Source organism: Eretmochelys imbricata, chromosome 10 (assembly GCF_965152235.1).
Source record: "Eretmochelys imbricata isolate rEreImb1 chromosome 10, rEreImb1.hap1, whole genome shotgun sequence".
NCBI lineage: Eukaryota > Metazoa > Chordata > Testudines > Cheloniidae > Eretmochelys > Eretmochelys imbricata.
Window position 1 is genome coordinate 57,027,289 of NC_135581.1, and position 24,058 is coordinate 57,051,346.

At 43.1% G+C, this 24,058-nt stretch overlaps 1 protein-coding gene across 2 annotated transcripts in view; it reads left to right on the forward strand.

Annotated features, from left to right (window-relative positions):
- THSD4 (thrombospondin type 1 domain containing 4) overlaps window positions 1-24,058 on the forward strand; it is a 589,516-nt gene that overhangs the window by 431,291 nt on the left and 134,167 nt on the right. For both annotated transcript variants that reach the window (XM_077828709.1, XM_077828710.1), the window contains one exon: window positions 17,713-17,917. In XM_077828709.1, coding sequence (XP_077684835.1) covers window positions 17,713-17,917 — 205 coding nt within the window. The remainder of the gene's footprint in view (window positions 1-17,712; window positions 17,918-24,058) is intronic.

Below are 24,058 nucleotides of genomic sequence, written 5' to 3' on the forward strand. Positions count from 1 at the left end.
CCTTCAAAGCCCAAATCCAAGTGAAAACAAGATCCAGAGGGTGTGTTGCCATCTGAGAGCCTTGGTAAGCTGGTATCTGAGTTTAAAGGACTCTGAAAGGGCATTAATGATGATACATAGTGACATAATTAATCCTAAAACTACATGTTGAAAATCTTTCACAATTAATAAGGGGCATGAATAGTTTTAACATCAGCAAGCTGCTTTTAGCGAACCAAGGAACTAGTGAATTAGCTTGACACGTTGTATAAATGGCACTCCACTAAAGAATAGGACTAAGCTGGCCTGGTCCAACTCTCATTGAGTTCAATGAGGATCTTTCCATTGGCTTCAGTGGCAATTGAATTGGAGGCCATAACAAACTGGCAGTACCAAGAATGTGTTTTTCTACAAAGTGATTATTGTTGGGCAGACATTGGAAGACCTGGCCTGCTACCCAAAAGTCAGGGCTGGATTTCAGCTGAATGAATATTATGCCTGTAAAACACAGAAGGGTAGGACAAGGAGAAGTATAGGTGGGAAAAGTCCTTACGAACTTTTGAAAGCACATACTCAATTTAATTGCTGTAGTGCTCACCACATTAACTGACAATGATCATGCTTAGACCAAAGGCTCTTAAATGATACATTTGAATTGAAGCAGTGCACCATTATTTAACACAGGTGCACTATTAGAGTGCTGAGAAATCCAGAGTTCAGTAGCCCTCAAATCTATGCTTGCACCAGGGTGGTGGTTCATTATAAGCATCTTGAAGTGAAGTGGAAATCATGATGATATCTGGGGCAATTGGTGTCAGGGGACCTGGATGCAGAAAATGAGTCAGTAAGAAAATCAGGGCTGAATTGTGACCTGAGTAGTGAAGTTCCTTCTTACATCAAGGCTGGCTAACAATTTTTGTTTCTATAAAAGTTTGCTGGGAACTTATATTTATCATACTGTAGACTTAAGTGACTGGCCACACAACTCAAATAGGCCCTGATCAAAAGATTCTCATTGTCTTAATGAGCTTTGGGTCAAACTGATAGTGAATTCTGAATACACACTGTTTGTGTGGGAGACATCATCTCAAAGACATTTATAAAAACTATTTGTTGGCCAGTTACAAATAGTGCACAAATTCAGTATCTGTTTGCAGACAATTCACAAATAGGAAAAAGGGTCAAAACCAGATTGCAGGAACTGATTCAACCAGCTCTCTCAGTAACCCTGACTCACTTAAGGAGATTTACAAGGTATCATTAAATAGCTATTAAAGTGTTACACCTCAAGGTTCTATAAATGAAATTTAGTTAATAATTCTGTTGATGATACATAAACCAGAAAAGAATTTGTCTCTCTTTCCCATACCTCTGTTGGCGCTGCAGTGCTAGGGCACAACTCGGAATTGATACAGGGAAGAGAGGAAGAATAATCTGGTAATTAAGACATTGGACTGGGACTCAGGAGGTCTGGATAGTGTATTGGGCTCTGCTACCACTTTCCTGTGCCTTTGCGGAAATCATGAAATTTCATTGTTCCCTATTTGTAGAGTAGGTATCATTGTACTTCCTTTCTCCTGCCTTTTGTCCATCTTGTCTACTTGTATTGTGAGATCTTTGGAGCAGGGACTATCTTTTACAATGTATATGTATAGTGCCTAGTACAACATGGCCCCAACTGAGTTAAGGGCTTCAGGCATTTCTGTATAATAATAATAATAGTAAAGATAATAATAAACTCTGAGGAGTCATTTATATGTAGTCACTTTTCTGACCATAACTATTAATTAACAACTTGAAGGTAATACTGGATAGAAGGCATTTTTAAATGTACTTTTTAATCTTAATGGTGTGTCTTGAGCATCTGGAACTGTCCCTTCATCTTACAGAGGTACAAGTTACTCCTGGGGGGATTCTGCGCCACTGTCCGTGTGCAGAATTCATGTCTCCCAGAGATTTCTTTGCTTCCCTGCAGAAAAATTACTTTCTGAAAGGGAAGCAAAGGGAAGCTGCAAGAGCAGTCACGCACCACTCCCTAACTGTGCAGGTACATCATTTCAGGCACCTGGAGCAGCCGGCAGAGAGATTAAATTGCATCAGAGAGGTGTCTGGTGGCACCTTAAAGACCAACAGATTTATTTGGGCATCAGCTTTCGTGGGTAAAAAAAAACACTTCTTCAGCTGCATGGAGTGAAAATTACAGATGCAGGCATAAATATACTGATACATGAAGAGAAGGGAGTTACCTTACAAGTGCAGAACCAGTGTTGACAAGGCCATTTCAATCATGGTGGATGTAGTCCACTCCCAATAGTTGATGAAGAAGTGTCAATACCAAGAGAGGGAAAATTGGTTTTGTAGTGAGCCAGCTAAAAATTCAAGCCCAAATTAATGGTGTTAAATTCACAAATTAATTGTAGCTCTGCAGTTTCTCTTTGAAGTCTGTTTTTGAAGTTGTTTTGTTGAAGGATGACTACTTTTAAATCTGTTATTGAATGTCCAGGAAGATTGAAGTGTTCTCCTATTGACTTTTGTATGTTACCATTCCTGATGTCTGATTTGTGTCCATTTATTCTTTTACATAGAGACAGTCTGGTTTGGCCAATGTACATGGCAGAGGGGCATTGCTGGCACATGATGGTATATATCACATTAGTAGATGTGCAGGTGAATGAGCCCCTGATGGTGTTGCTCATGTGGCTGGGTCCTCTGATGGTGTCACTAGAGTAGATATGGGGACAGAGTAGGCAACGGGGTTTCTGCACCCAGAAGCCCTGCCTCCGGACCCCATCCCTACCCCTCACTGAACTCCCTGCACACAACCCCTATCCTGATGAGCCCCACCTCCCCTGCACCACCCTGAGCCACCACACCACTGACCCCCAATTAGCTGCATCCAGACCCCTATCTCACCATGCCCCACTCCCCAGACCCCCCTGTTGAGACTCCCCACCTAGACCCCTCCATTGAGCCCCAACCACTTTCACCTGGAAGCCCTGGCAGAGTCTGATTGCCCCTGCACCTGGAACCCCCCAACAAGCCTCTGTGCATCCAGATCCCCCCACACCTAGACCCCCCCTCCACTGAGCTGTCTGCACCCAGATCGTCCGACACAGAATCCTCTCACCCTACACCTGGATCCCCCCACACAGGGACCCTCCACAGTTGGATCCTGCCTTGTTGAGCCTGCCTGCCCCACACCTGGTGTGCCTGGCACAGAGGGGCAGGGCCCCAGGGTGTTTCTGGGGCAGGCTCAGGCCTTGTGCTGTGTCAGAGTCAGGTGCAGCCTCACCACTGAGTCCATGTCTCTGGGGTGGGGAGGCTGTGAGGCTGCAGGGTGATCTCCCAGCTTTGTGCAGACAGTGGCCTGTGCTTCTCACTGCCATGCTGGAGACCTCTGTATTTATTTATTGACTAATAAAACTTGCAGAACTTTCATAGAATCCTAGAATCATAGAATATCAGGGTTGGAAGGGACCTCAGGAGGTCATCTAGTCCAACCCCGTGCTCAAAGCAGGACTAATCCACAACTAAATCATCCCAGCCAGGGCTTTGTCAAGCCTGACCTTAAAAACCTCAAAGGATGGAAGTTCCACCACCTCCCTAAGTAACGCATTCCAGTGCTTCACCACCCTCCTAGTGGAAAAGTTTTTCCTAATATCCAACCTAAACCTCCCCCACTGCAACTTGAGACCATTACTCTTCGTTCTGTCATCTGTTACCACTGAGAACAGTCTAGATCCACCCTCTTTGGAACCCCCTTTCAGGTAGTTGAAAGCAGCTATCAAATCCCCCCTCATTCTTCTCTTCTGCAGACTAAACAATCCCAGTTCCCTCAGCCTCTCCTTATAAGTCATGTGTTCCAATCCCCTAAACATTTTTGTTGCCCTCCTCCTGACGCTTTCCAATTTATCCACATCCTTCTTGTAGTGTGGGGCCCAAAACTGGACACAGTACTCCAGATGAGGCCTCACCAATGTTGAATAGAGAGGAATGATCACGTCCCTTGATCTGCTGGCAATGCCCCTACGTATACATCCCAAAATGCCATTGGCCTTCTTGGCAACAAGGGCACCCTGTTGACTCATATCCAGCTTCTCGTCCACTGTAACCCCTAGGTCCTTTTCTGCAGAACTGCTGCCTAGCCATTCGGTCCCTAGTCTGTAGCGGTGAATGGGATTCTTCCATCCTAAGTGCAGGACTCTGCACTTGTCCTTGTTGAACCTTGTTGAACTTTGCAGAATTTTAAAATATTGTGCATAGAATTTTTAATGTTTTGATGCAGAATGCCCTCAGGAGTAACAAATGTGTGTTCTTGAAGCTGAATCTCATGAAGTTTATTCCCTATGTGACATATATGTGGTATCCTAATGACCAGTGTGAATGGCTATACATATATGGTCACAAATTATTTCAGCCTCTAGGTTATACTTCAACCATCCCCAGCATGAGTATAGGAACTCAAATCACATCTCAAGCTTGCTAACATAGTGCTTTGCTTAGCTGCCTCTGTATGGTTTTGCAGGACAGAAGCGGGCTCTGTCTTTTAGAAGAATTGTTTTTTAATTAAACCATTACAAAAATATACAGTAGCTATTGTTTTTGTAGAAGGAGATTTCTGTTACCTTTGGTCACTGAAGAAGTCTCATTAGAGTCTCTGCTTATAGGAAACCACTTTATATATTTTAAAAATTGTTACTTTTACCCAAATGCCCTAGGGGCAACACTAACTTTTAAATTCTGTCTACCATATTACTGGCTGAATTGTTTAAAACAATGTATCTCTCCATTTCCTTTTGAAAGGCATGGGAAGTGAAAACATCAGACTGAGTGGGGAAGATCTCCAACATGACTAGATAGCCAAGCTTGCATTAGAAGTTAGCTAAACACTAGGAAGTTGTTTGTTAAAGCAGCAATGAAATAAGGTAACAGATGATATTCTAGCAGTAAGGCCTTCTGGAACCATGAAAACGGTAGAGCAGTGATTCGTTAAAAAGAAGAGCAGCAGTTGGTAGAAAGGAGGAGAAAATGGTGGAAGGACTTGGGAGATTTACTCTCTCATTTCATGTGCTTTCTTCACCTTTCAACTTTAACTTGGAGAGCAGTATTTCCCCTAATTTATCTATATCTGTTTCTAACTTCTCTCTTCCCTGTTAAACCATTACTATCTTCATCCACAGCTAAAACATCAGAGCTGTCTTGGCTTTCTACTTTGGCATGAGCTTGATTTGCCTTGTATTTTAGCAGTCATTTTATTACAGGTTTTAAGGAAAGATCTCAAAGATTAGGGCAAACTGAATGAAACAAACTTTAAACACATTTCTAATTTTTTTCTTCCATTTTCTGAGATGTTTTTCCCTTGCAAAATCCCCAGGAGTCCAGATTTGATTTGATTTTATTTATGAGGAGGGCTATGATACGTGCAGGAATCTCTTCTTCTATGGTCTTCAGCTTAATGTGTATTCAGAGAACTTCTTAGGCTTGAGATGGAGGGGAAAAGTCAAACAGAGGCATTTAGTTTCCACTGCTGTTGTTACGACCTACTTGGTCTTCTCCTGCTGTAATACCATTGAAATTAAGCTAGAGGGACGAGGGAGCCATTACGTACTAGGTTGTTGCTACATAATGCTAAGTGACAAAAGAACCATCAAGAGACTAGTGCAAATACAGTGTTAATTGCCAATAAGTGCTGTAGGAGAATTGATATGGTGGTGTAGGAAAATGTAAAAGTCTTCTAAACCTAGGTACCTCTGATGAAATGTAAGACATATTGTAGATAAATAAAAAGCTTTATGGCAGTGCTACATATGAAGGTACTAAACTTTCCTGTGCCTGTTCCTGTCAGATACTAACCAAAATAATGCTACAAACCATTTCAGAGATTGGCAGAAAACCTGAATTTGAGCAGAGAGGAGGAGAGAGAGAATGGAGAGTCTTAACTCAGGTGTTGAGCCTGTGATGGAACATGCTCTTGCTAACTTTTCATAAAATAAAAAGTTCTGGAGACTGCTGATTTATACAGCAAATGCAAAATCTAATAATTGTGTGTCACTGCTGTTCTGTTTTCAGTCAATGCTATGTGGCAGTTGCTTTGTTTAGGATGGGTAGACAAGGGAAACCATATTTCTGAAAGACAAATTATAGGGAAAGATGGTCTCTAAATATAATTTCAAATGTTACTGTCCTAATAATACTTGCTTATGCTTTAGGTAGACAGATTAAAGGTCATTTCAGCACAAATCTAAGGTTTCTGTTTTAGTTTGTTGTTTTCCCCAATTCATTAAGTGCATCTTGACTCTTGCTAGCATATATTCTGCTTGTCTTGTTCCACACACTCAGCATCTCTGGGATATGATCTTCCCTGTATGATACAAGTAATTAAATTTTAATAATAGCATAATAACAAAAATACCGTGAGACCTGGAAAAATCAGGATTCCCCTTATTCTTTTAGACAAGGTCTAGCCTTCAGTGATGTTCTGTGTCAATGGTAAATATGTCACAGGATAGCAAGGCTGAGTCACCATAGTGACTGGGAGCGGGTGCTCCATGGAGCAGAGAGATCTGTTCTTTACATACCTGACAAACAGCAATGACAACAGATGTAGTAGACATTGGCAGTGTGCTGAAAAGACCATGTTGAATAATCTACTGCACAACCTTAACTTTGTTACATACTTGCAGGTCAGCTTTAAAATACTTTCCTCCTCTCATTTGTTTTTTCAGCATCATTTAATGGAAGGCATTAAAAATGATGATTTCACCTCCAGTGCATCTTTCTTCTTCTTCTTTTTCTTCCCCCAAAACAGCTTGATTAGCAGTATGTTTTTGCTGAAAGCAACTTGTGTAAAATTTACAAAGTGGATGCAACAAATGCCAGACCCCTGTAAGGACAGTCAGTTATATGTAATATGAAAATTATCTAGCTAGAACCTGTTCTTCCACACTGTTTTTATTAATTTCAATGTGATATTAAATATGAATTTTGAAAATTGTCGTTATAAATTACCATGGCTCATGCTACATTAATCACATAATTGAGATAAAAACTAGTCAGAGACATTTCCTATAGTATTTAGATAACAATATTATTGCTATTAGATTTTCTTAATAAGTCACTTCATATAAATTCACAGATTTCAAATCTAGAAGGGACCATTACGGAAATCTGGTCTGAACTCCTACATAGCACGAACCCTAGAATTTCAGCCAGTAATTCCTGCATCAAACCTACAACTTCTGATTGAGCTATAGCATATTATTAGAGACATCCAGTACTGATTTAAAGACTTCAAGTGAGAGAATCCACCACATCCCTAGGTTAGTTATTCCAAGGATTAATTCAGGGGTGGCCAACCTGAGCCTGTGAAGGAGCCAGAATTTATCAGTGTACATTGCCAAAGAGCTACAGTAATAAATCAGCAGCCCCCCATCAGCTCCCACTCCCAGCGCCTCCCACCCAGCAGCCCCACCGATCAGCGCCTCCCTCTCCCTCCTCGACCTCCAGCTCAGCTGTTTTGTGGCATGCAGGAGGCTCTGGTGGGGAGGGGGGAGGAGCTAGGGCATGACAGTCTCGGGGGAGGGGGCGGTAAGGGTGGAGTGGGGGCAGGGCCTGTGGCAGAGCCGGGGGTTGAGCCGTGAGCACCCCCCGGTACGTTGGAAAGTTGGCGCCTGTAGCTCCAGCCCCGGAGTCGGGGCCTGTGCTCATTTCACTCTTTAATGAATGTATTTTTTTCAGGCAAGTTTGCTTTAACGTATAACCATTAGTAATACCAACCAAACTTTAGCAATAGCATGTGTGGGGAGAAGGGAATTGCCGTATATGTTAATTTAGAAATGTAGAGACACTTTTCCTATTTTTAAAATCAGACTTGCCTTAAAGTTATTTTCACCAAATTGGAGAACGTCTTGAACACCGACCTGGCCCAGATGGCAGCCTACTGTAGCCGTTGACACCTCCACCTAAGTGTAACTAAGACCATTTCAGATACCTTCCACACCACAGTGCAAGTGCTAAACATGAGTTAGACGTCTCCCGCAATGGAAAATGACTGAACTCAAGGCAAAACCAGTCTACCTTGGAGTTACACTGGACGGTTCTTTGACTTCCCATGACCATACAAAAAAGACTGCTACCAAACTCAGGACCAGGAATAATCTAATCAGCAAATTTGCCAGTTCGACCTGGGGCACAGGCACACAGACACTTCACATGTCAGCTCTTTCTCTGTCCTATTCCTCAGTGGGATACTATGCATCTGTGTGGTATCATTCACCCCACGCTAAATTCATTGATGTCACCTTGAACTCAACCATGCTTATCATAGGCATCCTGTGCCCCACTCCTATCCCATGACTACCAGTTCTGAGCAACATAGCCCCTCCAGACATTCGTCACAGCCAGACTGGTGGAAAAGCTATATGCCAATCCAGATCTCCCACTGTGCATAGACATTTTCACACACTCCAGAGCATGGCTTACATCGAGACATCCATTGTGGTTTCAACTGTCAGATCAGAATCTGTCAGCAGCAATCCTATGGCGTGATGAGTAGTTGGCTAAAGATGTTTGGAATGGCTTCCTTGTCACTGAGACAACCATTTGACCATCTGGATTTGACCTGCCTTGTTACCTCTGGACTCTGATGAACAGGTTCTGAACTGGCCAAGGAATATTTGCAGCCAGCCTCTACACATGGGGTCTGTGTGATGACCCACTTATCACTGTGGCTTCTGTCAATCAATGGCGCATGTTGTTGATGAGTATCAGCTGACTAGATTTTCCGGTGGCCTTAGGGCCCTTCACTGTGTTGATGAAACTGCTGTTTGTTGGCTCAGCAAGCATTGCAAATGCTAGTAGAAGTACCTGATCGAAAAGTGAACCTTTTTGCAAGACATTACTCTGTGGCAGGACACTCCATATTCTTCATAGAAATATGCTTAAGATATGAATATGGCATAAATAAGATATACTTCATGCAAGATGGCTCATGTAAGCTATCATTGAAAAGGTTATAATTTACTGAATGTGATTATCCAATTTGTATGCATGTATCATTTCTGTATCTGAAGTTAGGAATATTGACTTTGTAACCATTAAAACTGTGTGTGTACTTGGGGAAACGCCCACCAGACAGTAGGCAATCATCCTGAATGAGCCATTTAAGAAGGACAATAGAGCTCTGAAGATACTAATCTCCCACCTTCCTGAGGAGTTTCCTGGGATGTTGCATTGACACTACAAGGTCAGGTGATAAGGTCACCTGATGCAAAATACCACTTTGGACACTGCTGGTACTTTTCCACAGGAAACAAAGGCTTCCTGCCTTATATAAATCTTATTTAAATCTTACTGGGGAGTAAGGCAAACGGGACTCTCCTCCATTGCCTACCCATGAAGAAAGACTGCTGAAAATACCAGAAGAGACAAAGGAACTAATTTGAGGGGAAACTCAGGGGTGAGCCCAGACTGAGATAGGGATCCAGTCTGTAAGAAGAGATAACTGGAACTCTAAGCTACAGAAACTCTGCATCCTGCATAATTCAACATTTTGGATGAGAAATTGCATTTTGTAACCTGTTTCTTTAGAGAATCAGGCTTAGCTTGCGTGTTTTGTTTTATTTGCTTTGTAATCTGCTTTGTTCTGTTTCCTATCCCTTATAATCACTTAAAATCTGTCTTTTATAGTTAAACTTATTTATTGTTTATAACATAATCCAGTTTGTTCAATCCATATCTGGGGAGGGGCAAGAAGCTGTGCATATCTGTCTTCTCATTGAGAGAGAGGGTGAATTTTTCTGAGCTTGCACTGTGCAGATCTTTCTATACAGCGCAAGACAATATTATCTGGGGTTTCTCTCTCCACAGTGGGTGTGCATGTGAGTGCTGGGTGAATCCTCTTACAGAGATCTGACTGCAGTGTGTGGTCTTGTCTGGGTGTATGCTGAAAAGGTGTTTGAGAACCTGGCACAGCAACCCAGTGCAAGGGAAACCCAGGCTGGCAGGGCCAGGGGGCTAAGTGGGACCCCAGCACATCAGGTGGCATCCCAGAAGTGGGGTCTTACCAGTCACATACTCCACACAATAAGACTGGATAATGTACACAGCCCTATTTATTTCTAGTCACTAAGTATTCTAAAGGTTGCCTGAATCAGAATATGTTTGGTTCAAAATTATCATTTTTGGTTTATTCACTGCTAACTTCTAATAGGTTGAAAAAAGTAAATCTCTCTTCTATGGCTGCAAATTATAATTTTAAAGAGTCAACTGTCAGCCACCAAAAACACTTTTTATTGTGTCCAGTGTTCAATTATTTTAATTGATTTCACCCACAAAGGGGCTGGCAAGGCCATTCTTTAGATAAATGACTAGAAATCTGAAAAAATATGTCTGACTGATTGGGGGATAATGTTGCAAAGCATCATCTTATTAGGTTCACACTGAACATTTATCAGAACAGAGAGAGATGTGGCCTTAAAATTACACAGAAGAATAAAGGCAATATCTGGTGATGTAGCTGTGTTAACATAAATACCACCAACAATGCTAGTAGCCCAGCTGAGTTTTGTACCGTTATTACAAGAGGAAGAGTTCGAGACCTTGGCTGGCCCTGTTGATGCTACCTGTCTGAAGTCGGATGTTATGTTGTGCATGCAGAACAACAGAGAATGCAGATCCCGAAAGAGGCTCTGCACAGCTGAGATTAGTAGCCTGCAGGTCTTTTGATCCGTTTGTGGTAAATGAGATTTCTAGATAATTTACAATGTACAATCAGGTCATCGGTCATATTTGAATCTTGTTGCTTGTGGCACCACACTCCATTTCTTTAGTGGCTGAGCCACTTGTGGCACACGTGTAGTTGTCCTGTTGCCTTTTTGGCATAGGCACGGGAGTTTTTCAACTATATTTAAGTATAACTTGAAGCTACCTGCTTTGCTCCACAGTCTGCTAGGCACTGGAGCACACAGTATCCAAATCAGTTGTCTGACAGTTTTCTTCTAAATCATTTCACTGCAAATACTGGCAGTTTTAGAAGTGGACATTAGCAACATATTGGAACTCATCATTCTTTTTATCATTCATAAACTAATATAGCTAGAGCACAGAAGGCAAATCATTGGCACTTTGTATTGTGTATGCCACTGTACCAACATAGGTTTTAGTTTAGTACATTCATTTAGCACTGAAATTGTAACATCTGCTTTCCATTTCAAGAATCAGCACTTCATCTCTTTAAATGCCTGGCACTAACCCCATTCTATTGTATATACAGCCCTAAATCCCTGTGAAGTCCACCACTGAATATTTCATCCAGATTGTCCTTTGTTTTTCCCAGAGATTTCATTTAACTTAATGTTGGCAATTGTGTGTAATTCTTGAACAACTTCTTTAGTACTAACCTGTAACTTATAAAGTTTTCTTAAAACATATTGCAAAAATTATTTGAAAATAGTAAAGATATTTGGCTTTTAGTACAGTTCAAAAAAGTAGAAGTCTTTTGAACTAAAACATTATTTTAGGGGACACATGCTCACTACCCCCCTTCCGTTTGGAACCCAAAGAACAGCTGCAAATGCAGTGTCATAAGAAAAGATAAGTTATGGCAAGAGAAAAAATTATTCTTCCACAGGCAAGACATGTCTTTCTTTATATGTGCCCATGAATCTGCTGTTAACAATCCAGACTGGTGTATGTGGTTATATGGAATGCAAACAATTTAATAAGAAAGTTTAAAGAGGGTTTTGATTTTTTAAAACATTTGTTTAATTGCTAATGAAATAACAAACCAGTACTGAAATGTATGTAATCATAATTCCAAAAATTCTCAGGAAAAATATTGACTTTTTTATAGCACAGGAAGAGTGCATTAGCTGATCACTAATCAGCAAAGTGCATTCACTGTATGCTACCAAAAAGTTATATTAGCTGATTCATTGCTGTCCTAGCCAACTTCAGTTTGGCTTCAGGCCACACTGCAGAAAGGCCAGTGTGAGCAGCTTCTGTGGATTATGCTGCTGTGACTTCTCCAGTCAACTTTCTGCCATTGAAATCCAGGGCCATTAAGTCATTAATTCTGGACGCTGGATACACTGAGATTTGTTTTGGGCTTGTTACGTTTTTTTTATTTCCTAATTTTATTTTCTCTCATTTGTTTGTTCATTCATGTGTGTGTGTTTATACAGAGATAATTACATCCTGATTCAGAAAAGTGTTTAGGGGCCATACTATGTCACACATGTGGTAGAGAGCTCCATTCAATATCATGCATCTTTCCCTGCTTCCACAGCACTCTACTAATTAATCTAACTCCACCAGGACTATTTCTAACATTCCAAACCTCTGAGCAGCTTCAAACAGCTGCCTTTAAAAAAGAAACTCAAAATCAACTTGCCAGAAAAATGTTTCCTCCTTCAGTCCAAAATTACTCTGGCCCAAGGCCCAGGACAGGCAGTATTTAGTCCTGGACCAGTGATAGGGTCAGATCTAATATCTCATGACCCTTCAATAATAAAAATATGTGTTTTACACAGTTAGAAAGTCCCACTGATCCAGTGGGACACAAAACTTCCTATACTGCCATATCTGGAAATATGGGCTATGCACACATTTTTTTATACATGACTAAAATATTCTAGGTAATTTTAGAGGGTTTCTAAAATGAAGAAGTTATCATTTGCCTGTCTCTCAGACCTTTGTGCAGTACTCATGTACAAAGGCACCTTCATTCACAGGCAGAAGGGTATGAATAATAGTCCCAATTAAAAATTTAAAATCCCTTGAAGTATTTCTAAAATACTTATTCTGTAAAATATCTCTTTTGCTTGTTTGAATGAAGGAAACTTTATTAATCCGTAGAAGACAGAGTATTAGTCTGGAAGACCACTGTGCATTTATACAAGCAATACATATCATACAACATTTCATACGTGAAGGGGTTTCCTCCATATATTGACATACTGGCAGTGGAACAGTTCCTACATGTCACTGGATAACCTAAGAGGGTGATAAGCACCATCACATTTCTTTTCAGATAAATTTACAATGGAAAAAGTGTAAATCCTTTCAACAAAAGATCCTTAATAGGGAAAAGGCTAGAGCTTAATCAATCATCTGTAGTTATGGTGCAGAAGTCTTAAATTCAGAGCACTTCATTTTTCAGATTGCTCTAGGGTTGTCTGAAATCTTGATGGAGCAACATGCAGTGGTAATTTCTGTATTTGTCCAAAGGCATGAAGTTATTAGCAAGTAAAATAAATTTTAAGTAAAAGGCAAAAATGAAATATGTACATGATTTCCTTCTAATGCTATGTATATGCTATGTAGTGTAAATGAAAGATGTTAAAGCAAATACTTCCAACAAGAAACAAACTCTCTTCTGAATGACAGGGCAATTCAATCTTGCTAAAAATGGTAGGTTATAACAGTTTTTCAGTTGTCAGTTATCCCTCACCACCCACCCACCCTCCTACACACACAGAGTTTGGGACCTTGATTCAACCTCTTGCTTCATGACCACAAACAGGCATCATTTTCAAGCCCCACATGATACTGGCAGGGTTGAGTGAGATGGCTTAATTTGTGTTCTTTGGATAATCATAAAGAAAGATGTAGGGGCTTCAATATTTTCACTGGAACTAAGCAGAATTTGGCTTGTGGTTTAGAACATTTTTCACAGCAAGGGACAAGAATTAGGACTGGAATCTGGAAAGAAACATAACAATGCCAGTGCTCCTGACTCTGCCCTTTCTTATGGGTTATTGGAAAAGCCTTCTGTATCCTTTTCATTTGGCTCTTTACTTGCAGGAGAGAATATGGAACAGGCATTAACCAGCTTTTTGCACTAAGTATTGTGCAATCTACTTAAAATAATGGAAGAGTGCTTTTGACTTTAAAAGAATATTTAAATCAAACTGATAAAACTCATAAGTCTGAGAGGCTGTTTTACTGTAATATTTAATCAGGTTGGTTTGTCTTTCTCCATAAGGTCACACATTTTTTGAGTCATAATATGAACTGTAAGTTTCTTCCTTGTATGTGTGTCTCTGAAGCACCGTTTTGAAAGCAGGCCTATTATATAGGTGAAATGAGAACTGTCTATCAGCATTCATGAGGAGTAATGTTCTACAGAGAGAGACTATACATTCAGTCTACTTTTTATGGACAGAAATAAAAATGCTTGAAAATAAGGAGGAAATGTATGTAGTGCATGCATGTAAAATACAAGTCTTGCTGAATTTTTCTCTGGTTTGAAGAAAGTACTGAACGCATTTTCTTGCTTTAAATTTACATTACTTTTAGGAATACAAATGGATTGTCTTTGAGATTGCGTGCCCAAACCTAGGACCTGGCTGAATTGTACAGGACCAGGTGAATATTGGAGAGGGAGCCAAAGTTGGCATTAGGCCACTTTTCTGCCCCTCAAGTGGATCACTGGGAGCAGCCAGGAAGTTGATTTGTCTCCTAGCACAATTTAGAGACTTTTTAGAGACTTGTTTGTTTGAGAGATGCCTCATTGGTCCTTCTTTTTGGGCTTAAAAGTATCAAATTTGTAAGAAAAGAAACAAAAGATTTCTATATAAACCAAAAAATCCCAGTTTGGGCTGCAAGAAGTTCTTCTTCAGTGATTGGTCCCTATCGTATTCCATTGAGGGTTTACATATATGCACCACATGTCCAGAACCGGAGAATTTGAAAGTAGTAGTGTCCAGTGATCCTCACATGCACCCTTGCTTTGCCTCATGGTTTCATCCTAGGTGATAAAGGGCAGGGCGGACTGACCACGTCTCCAGTTCCTTCTCACCGCTGCTGAGTCGAAGTTGGAGCTACTAGTGTCCTCTCATGTGTGACACACCTTAAAAAGAGTAGAGTTGTATATAGTTAGTTCTTGTTGTAGTATTTGCTGTTTTTACTGTTTTAACATAGTTTTAGCTTTTTTAAGTAGTATTTGGAATAGGACTGAGACTTTGGGGGAATCTGTTTACCGGTTACACCCTCCCTCCGTACCCATGCGTGGGTACTGGACTATGCCAAAAATGCCAGGATTTAAAATCTGCGCCTCCTGTCCCCATTCCTTCTCGATCAGTAACTAACATCAACACTGCCTCAACTGCTTGGGAAAAGCCCACATTTCATTCAGGTGCAGTATCTGCCAGTCCTTCCCAAGCCATACCCGAGAAGGCTCTCTGCCTTAAGAAGCACCTCATGGAAGTCACCATATGGCCTCAATCGTATCCAAGCCGGGGAACTGCCCCCTGTATATTGGCCTGAGACAGCCAGGTATGCGCCTCTGGCTCTGGCGAGCGAGTCCACCTCCAGCGATACCACCACTACAGACCCCATGCTGGGGCCTAAGTGGGAGATGAGGAAGCATGCGCATAAGCATGGCAGTAAATTTTCTTCCAAACCGAAGAAGGGCAATGTGTCTTCATGAGTTCCACACCCTCCAGAATTTGAGCCATACTTCAATCAATGTGTATCTACACACCTGCACCCCAGCAGAAATTCTACCATCAGCTCATCTACACAATGGTTCAGGACTTCCCAGTTCTTCCACCAAAAACCATATGAACCATTATGCAAGCACCAGAAGACCCAACGATTCTGTCCTCCAGGCCTGCCTTCATCTTTGCACATACAACTGTCTCAGAAAAGATATTTCTGAGACCACTAGAGAGCCGATAACCTTCTCTGCATGTCAGTCCGTCCCCCACTTCCCATTCCCACTTTCTCGGAGCTGCTAATGCACCACAACAGCAGGATCAGACATTCCGATACAAAGATGCTTCACCTCAGAGCATGGTACTTGGATTGGCATCTTCTCTAGAAGAAGAGTGTTCATTGGAAGTGAAAGGCATGCTATTGAACAGTAGGAAAGAGTCCAATAGGTGTTCCTACTGGATCATGTGGAAATGCGTTGCCTCCTACGCCCAGCAAAAAAGGCTTTCCCCAGAGGACATGAAGATTCCACTTCATTTGGATAACTTCCTGTTCTTAAAGGGCTTGCCCCTCTCAAGATCCACTCTCCCATGGAAGAACACTCTGTATTTACACATCCGTTGACAACTAGTTTTGGAAAGGCCTTCTGAGAACATATCACCTATACAACCTATTGCTCCCCAGTGGGACCTCAACCTCATTCTATCGGCACTGATGAAACAACCCTTTGAGCTGCTGGCTTCATGCTCTGTGTTCCTTCTGTTCATGAAAGTCACCTTCCTTGTGGCTACCACTTCAGTGAGAAGGGTAGGAGAACTTGGTGCCATGATGGCAGATCCCCTCCTTTCACCACTTTCCATAAAGACAAAGTCTCCCTGCACCTACATCTTAAGTTTCTACCAAAGTTTGTCTTTCAGTTTCACCTCAGTCAACCCATCCACTTATCTGCTTTCTTCCCCAAGCCTAATGGCTTGGAAGAGGAGTGATGACTTCATTCCCTCGGGTGCACTGGGCCTTGACCATCTACCTCAGAGGACAAAATTGATCAGAAAGTCTCCTAGAATTATTTATCTCAATAGCGGAGAGTTAAGGGGCAAGCAATTTCCACATAGAGAATCTCCAAATGGATTTCTGGATGCATTACACTGGTCTATCAGTTGTTGGACTGAGGGCCCATTCCATGAGAGCCCAGTTGTCCATCATGGTCACCCTCCATGATATGCTGCTTAGGGACATATGTAGGGCGGCCATGTGGAGTTCAGTACATACCTTCACTACATATTATGCCTTGGTGCAGAACTTTGTGACAGATGCCTCATTCGGCATGACTGTCCTCCGCTCAACTGTTCCATCTTCAGCTTCGCACCCTCTGAATTAGGTACTGCTTGTTAATCACCCTCAGTGGAATGCAGTAGGGACCATCACTCGAAGAAGAAGAGGAGATTACTTATCTGTAACTAGAGGTTTTTCGAGATGTGTGGTCCCTATCTGTATTCCACCTCCCACTCTGCTGCGGATCTGTTGGATTTGCAGTGGGGAAGGAACTGGAGATATGGTCGGTCCTCCCCGCACTTTATCACCTTGGACTAAACCATGAGGTGAAGCAAAGGTGCCTGCATAGACCAACGGACACTCCTACTTTGAAATTCTCCAGCTTCAGACACTTGGTGCATGCGTAAACCCTCAGTAGAATACAGATAAGGGCCACACATCTTGAAGAACCTCCAGTTACAGGTAAGTAACCTCTTTGTCTTTAAACTACTGCTTAGTCCCACCTTTGACAACCAGCCATTGTAGCTGCTTCTATAGGGCTCCTTGGCTTTCCATTGAGTATCTGTTGGAGACTAAAGTCCCTAGTCTTCCTGCATTGTGCCACCCTGTTCACCTGCCACTCTGTTCACCTAAGCTTAGAGTTAACTCATTGTTTGCCGATGTTCAGTAGGTCAAGTGCTCTGTGTCACAGTAGTGCCCATATTTTAGTAAATTTGATTTTACATTGATGAGAATGAGAGTCCCTCTGATCAAAGCATGGCAAGATTAAGTGCTGCAACACCCTTAAGCTCACTTGAAAATTCGAGCCACAGAGTATCTCAATGTCTATTCTGCGACTTGGGTATTTTATTACACTTAGTGTGTGGAAAAGCAAAGAAATGAAACAATCCAAAATGCCAATTCACTGAATCTCTGAAGTCTTTATATTCTGCAAAAGTCACATATCCTATGTTGATTAATATTCTGAAGGATTCATGAGACAGTATTTGTAAGCTCTGAAAAAAAATGTTGGTTTGATTTTTGCAGAGCATTGGCTGTGATGACTACCTGGGATCAGACAAGGTGGCTGACAAATGCGGAATATGTGGAGGGGACAACACTGGTTGCAAGGTGGTCTCTGGTGTTTTCAAACACACGCTAACAAATCTTGGCTACCACAAAATAGTAGAAATTCCTGAAGGGGCTATTAAAATCAACATTACTGAGATGTCCAAGAGCAACAACTACTTGGGTAAGTTGTATTACATTCGAGATAAAACATGATTGGTGTGATGGTGCAGTTTGCCTGGAGGTTTGTCCCAGTTAGTGCACTCTCAGCAAAGTGAGAGAATTGACGAGAATACTAACTCATTGTTTCTAATTCTCGGTTATACGGGAGAATAGTGCAAGTAGGGTGGTACTCTCCAGTACGCAGTACCTGCAAGAGATTTTTAGGGGGTATGAGTACCGGAAAGACTTAGAGCTGCGCTCTGCTCATTCTTTATATGGCTTTAACAGCAAAATGCATATGCTAACAAACTTAAACAAAGGCTTTGTTTGTTTGTTAGCATATGTATTGTGCTGTTAAATTGGTCATGAGTCCTCAAGACGGGAGAGGGGGGGAAGGAAGATGTTTAAACAGTGTTTTTTATTCTGTTTCTCCCCATTGGTCTGAATTATCCATGACATTCATCATGCATCATATCAAGTCCAAATCATTAGTGGAATGCCTCTGCTTGCACTGACCAGAGGATGTTTGGATTCTGATGTCAGCCCACGTCTGCAGCCTGACAGGTATCAGGTGTTGTCCCCAGTGTACACAGAAGTCGTCTTTGCAGCCAAACTAGGCTAACATGCATTTTGCTAACTGGAACTGGAGCAGCAAAACAAGGAAAACAAATGCCTAACTTTCCAGCTTTGTGGGTGGGAGAACTATAAGTGAAGATTGGTATCTGAAGTTATGAATATTAGCTTTGTTTGCTACACATTTGCACCTGTGGTAATGCCCACAAGGGATTTAGCCAGCACATGAAGGGACAAGTCAAGCTGAATGGCCCATTAAGGAACACTTAGCTCACAATGGCCCCTGGAAAGTGCCTGTCTACACTTAATGGACTTTTTGTGAATGTTCTAACTAGAATATGGGTGGGGGTGATGGACATGTAACTTGCCCATGTGACTCCAAACTCCATCTTTCACAGTGTCATAAATATAAGGGGAAGGGTAAACCCCTTTGAAATTCCTCCTGGCCAGGGGAAAGCTCCTCTCACCTGTAAAGGGTTAAGAAGCTAAAGGTAACCTCGCTGGCACCTGACCAAAATGACCAATGAGGAGACAAGATACTTTCAAAAGCTGGGAGGAGGGAGAGAAACAAAGGGTCTGTGTCTGTCTGTATGCTGCTTTTGCCAGGGACAGAACAGGAATGGAGTCTTAGAACTTTTAGTAAGTAATCTAGCTAGGTATGTGTTAGATTATGATTTCTTTAAATGGCTGAGAAAAGAATTGTGCTGAATAGAATAACTATTTCTGTCTGTGTATCTTTTTTGTAACTTAAGGTTTTGCCTAGAGGGGTTCTCTATGTTTTTGAATCTAATTACCCTGTAAGATATCTACCATCCTGATTTTACAGGGGGGATTTCTTCATTTCTATTTACTTCTATTTTCTATTAAAAGTCTTCTTGTAAAAAACTGAATGTTTTTTCATTGTTCTCAGATCCAAGGGTTTGGGTCTGTGGTCACCTATGCAAATTGGTGAGGCTTTTTATCCAACATTTCCCAGGAAAGGGGGGGGGTGCAAGTGTTGGGAGGATTGTTCATTGTTCTTAAGATCCAAGGGTCTGGGTCTGTAGTCACCTAGGCAAATTGGTGAGGCTTTTTACCAAACCTTGTCCAGGAAGTGGGGTGCAGGGTTTTGGGAAGTATTTGGGGGGAAAGACGCGTCCAAACAGCTCTTCCCCAGTAACCAGTATTAGTTTGGTGGTGGTAGCGGCCATTCCAAGGACCACGGGTGGAATACTTTGTACCTTGGGGAAGTTTTGACCTAAGCTGGTAAAGATAAGCTTAGGAGGTTTTTCATGCAGGTCCCCACATCTGTACCCTAGAGTTCAGAGTGGGGGAGGAACCTTGACATGGTGGCATAGTGGTGGGATTAACCTGAAATCATTTTGAGATCCAGTTGAGATTTTTTGAACTAGAAATACAGATTTTAAAAAGGAATTTTTTTTTCCTGTGGCTTTGAAGCAGCTTTGAAACTGAAAGCATCTTGGGTTTTCCCTGCTTTGTGGCCAAGCAGAGACAAAAGGGGATTATCTTGTGAATTGCAGGTTTTCTTTGCCTGGAGGCAGGGTACTTAACTCCTGCAGGGAAATTCACAGTCTTCCAACCCAGAGGTTTTTTTTTTTCTTTTCTTCCTAAAAGTAAATAGGGGGTGTGTGTTCTACCCATTTGCTTTTTCTTTGGGCTGGGTAAGCAGGTTTCCAAGTAGTTTGGAGGTTTTTTGCTTTAAGTTGGGCCCAGAACAGAGACAAGGGAATTGTCTTTTTCTGTAGGCTGACAATCACTATCAGAGAATAGGTATTCTATTCCAGCACAGCAAAATTTTACAGCCAAGTTTTGTTTGTTTATTTCTAAACCTCGGGTGTAAAGTTAGTTAAAAACAGAGAGCTTAGAATGACCAAATCCTCAGCTCGACTACAGCTGGAATTAGCCAAATTTCAGGCTGAGGAAAGACAAAGGGAACATGAAAGACAGATAGAACTCATGCGGCTGAAGAAGGAACAAGAAAGGGAGGCAGAACAACACCAAGCGGCTGCTCACAGGAGAGCTATGGAAGCGAGGGACAAAGAACTGGAGGAGAAGGAAAAAGAGAGGAAGTATGTGGAGGAGATGGAGAAGATAAAGGCTCAGCAGAATATCCCAACAAACCCTAGTAATCCTTCTCCAAGTACCACTTCCCATCCCAGAAAGTTCCCCACCTACAAGGCAGGCGATGATACTGAGGCCTTCCTAGAAAACTTCGAAAGGGCCTGCCTTGGATACAACCTCTCTACTGACCAGTACATGGTAGAGCTGAGGCCGCAGCTCAGTGGACCCTTAGCTGAGGTGGCAGCTGAAATGCCTAAAGAACACATGAACAAGTATGAACTGTTTAAGTCCAAGGCGAGAGTCAGAATGGGGATAACACCCGAGCAGTCTCGTCGGAGGTTCAGAGCCCTAAGGTGGAAACCAGACATGTCATTTACCCGACATGCCTACCACATTGTGAAACATTGGGATGCCTGGATATCAGGAGCAAGTGTTGAACCTCCAGTAAATTTGCCCTTCCTAATGCAAATGGAACAGTTCTTAGAGGGTGTTCCTGAGGAAATAGAAAGATACATCCTAGATGGGAAACCCAAAACTGTAATCGAGGCAGGAGAGATTGGAGCCAGATGGGTGGAGGTGGCAGAGAAGAAGAAAACTGGTCGCAGTTGGAGCGGAGACCAGAAGGGACCACCCCAGACCACACCCTATTACCGGGGGCCGCCCAAGGCCCCACCTACCTCCCAAAGAACCCTCCAGACCCCTTATCGTCCTGCCACCCCGTTCTCCAGCAACCCTCCTCGCCCCAGTGACCCGTCAGCTGGACGATGTTTTAAATGTAACGAGCTGGGGCATGTAAAGGCCAACTGCCCCAAGAACCCCAACAGATTACAGTTCATTGCACCGGAATCACACCAGAGGTCCACAGGCCCAGATACTTCCCAGATACCCTTAGAGCGGAGGGAAACTGTGAGTGTGGGCGGGAAGAAGGTCACCGCGTGGAGGGACACCGGAGCACAAGTGTCAGCTATCCATGCTTCCTTAGTGGACCCCAATTTAATCAACCCAGAGATCCAAGTGACGATTCAACCCTTCAAGTCCAACTCTTTCAATTTGCCTACAGCCAAGTTGCCTGTCCAGTACAAGGGCTGGTCAGGAATGTGGACTTTTGCAGTCTATGATGATTATCCCATCCCCATGCTGTTGGGGGAAGACTTGGCCAATCATGTGAAGCAGGCCAAGAGGGTGGGAACGGTCACCCGCAGCCAGGCTAAACAAGCCGTGAGGCCTAGCTCTGTTCCGGAAACTGCTATCAGGACCCAGTCAGAGGTGATGGACCTGGACCTTAGGCCAATGTCTGCAACAGCAGTAGTGGATCCAGTCCCAGAGACCCAGACGGAACCAGTCCCAGAACCGGAACCAGCCGAACAACCAACACCAGACCCTGTGTCAGCACTGAATCCAGTACTTGCAACCTCAACACCAGAGGGCCCCACTGAACCTGAACTGGCAGCAGCCGATAACCCTACACAAGAGGCTCAGCCGGAGCCTGAATCCCAAAATAGTGCACCAGCGGAGAGCGGTTCACAGTCAACAGAAACAGCTCCATCCCCTATATCGCTTCCAGAGGGACCAAGCCTAGGTCCACAATCCAATGAGGGACTGATGTCTCCAGCATCAAGGGAACAGTTCCAGACCGAACAGGAAGCAGATGAAAGCCTCCAGAGAGCTTGGACAGCGGCACGGAGCAATCCACCGCCTCTCAGCTCTTCTAATCGATCCAGGTTTGTTGTAGAAAGAGGACTTTTATACAAGGAAACTCTTTCTGGTGGACACCAGGAAGACTGGCATCCTCAGAGACAGTTGGTAGTTCCAACTAAATACCGGGCCAAGCTCTTGAGCTTAGCCCACGATCACCCTAGTGGCCATGCTGGGGTGAACAGGACCAAAGACCGTTTGGGGGGGTCATTCCACTGGGAGGGAATGGGCAAGGATGTTTCTACCTATGTCCAGTCTTGTGAGGTGTGCCAAAGAGTGGGAAAACCCCAAGACCAGGTCAAAGCCCCTCTACAACCACTCCCCATCATTGAAGTTCCATTTCAGCGAGTAGCTGTGGATATTCTGGGTCCTTTTCCGAAAAAGACAGCCAGAGGAAAGCAGTACATACTGACTTTCATGGATTTTGTCACCCGATGGCCGGAAGCAGTAGCTCTAAGCAACACCAGGGCTAAAAGTGTATGCCAGGCACTAGCAGACATTTTTGCCAGGGTAGGTCGGCCCTCCGACATCCTCACAGATGCAGGGACTAATTTCCTGGCAGGAACTATGAAAAACCTTTGGGAAGCTCATGGGGTAAATCACTTGGTTGCCACTCCTTACCACCATCAAACAAATGGCATGGTGGAGAAGTTTAATGGAACTTTGGGGACCATGATACGTAAATTCGTAAATGAGCACTCCAATGATTGGGACCTAGTGTTGCAGCAGTTGCTCTTTGCCTACAGAGCTGTACCACATCCCAGTTTAGGGTTTTCCCCATTTGAACTTGTATATGGCCGTGAGGTTAAGGGGCCATTGCAGTTGGTGAAGCAGCAATGGGAGGGATTTACACCTTCTCCAGGAACTAACATTCTGGACTTTGTAACCAACCTACAAAACACCCTCCGAACCTCTTTAGCCCTTGCTAAAGAAAACTTACAGGATGCTCAAAAAGAGCAAAAAGCCTGGTATGATAAACATGCCAGAGAGCGTTCCTTCAAAGTAGGAGACCAGGTCATGGTCTTAAGGGCGCTCCAGGCCCATAAAATGGAAGCATCGTGGGAAGGGCCATTCACGGTCCAGGAGCGCCTGGGAGCTGTTAATTATCTCATAGCATTCCCCACCTCCAACCGAAAGCCTAAGGTGTACCATATTAATTCTCTAAAGCCCTTTTATTCCAGAGAATTAAAGGTTTGTCAGTTTACAGCCCAGGGAGAAGATGATGCTGAGTGGCCTGAAGGTGTCTACTACGAAGGGAAATGTGCTGGTGGTGTGGAAGAGGTGAACCTCTCCATGACCCTTGGGCGTATGCAGCGACAGCAGATCCAGGAGCTGTGCACTAGCTACGCGCCAACGTTCTCAGCCACCCCAGGACTGACTGAACGGGCATACCACTCCATTGACACAGGTAATGCTCACCCAATTAGGGTCCAACCTTACCGGGTGTCTCCTCAAGCTAAAACTGCTATAGAACGGGAGATCCAGGATATGTTACAGATGGGTGTAATCCGCCCCTCTGAAAGTGCATGGGCATCTCCAGTGGTTCTAGTTCCCGAACCAGATGGGGAAATACGTTTTTGCGTGGACTACCGTAAGCTAAATGCTGTAACTCGCCCAGACAACTATCCAATGCCACGCACAGATGAACTGTTAGAGAAACTGGGACGGGCCCAGTTCATCTCTACCTTGGACTTAACAAAGGGGTACTGGCAGGTACCGCTAGATGAATCTGCCAAGGAAAGGTCAGCCTTCATCACACATCTCGGGCTGTATGAATTTAATGTACTCCCTTTCGGGCTGCGAAATGCACCCGCCACTTTCCAAAGACTTGTAG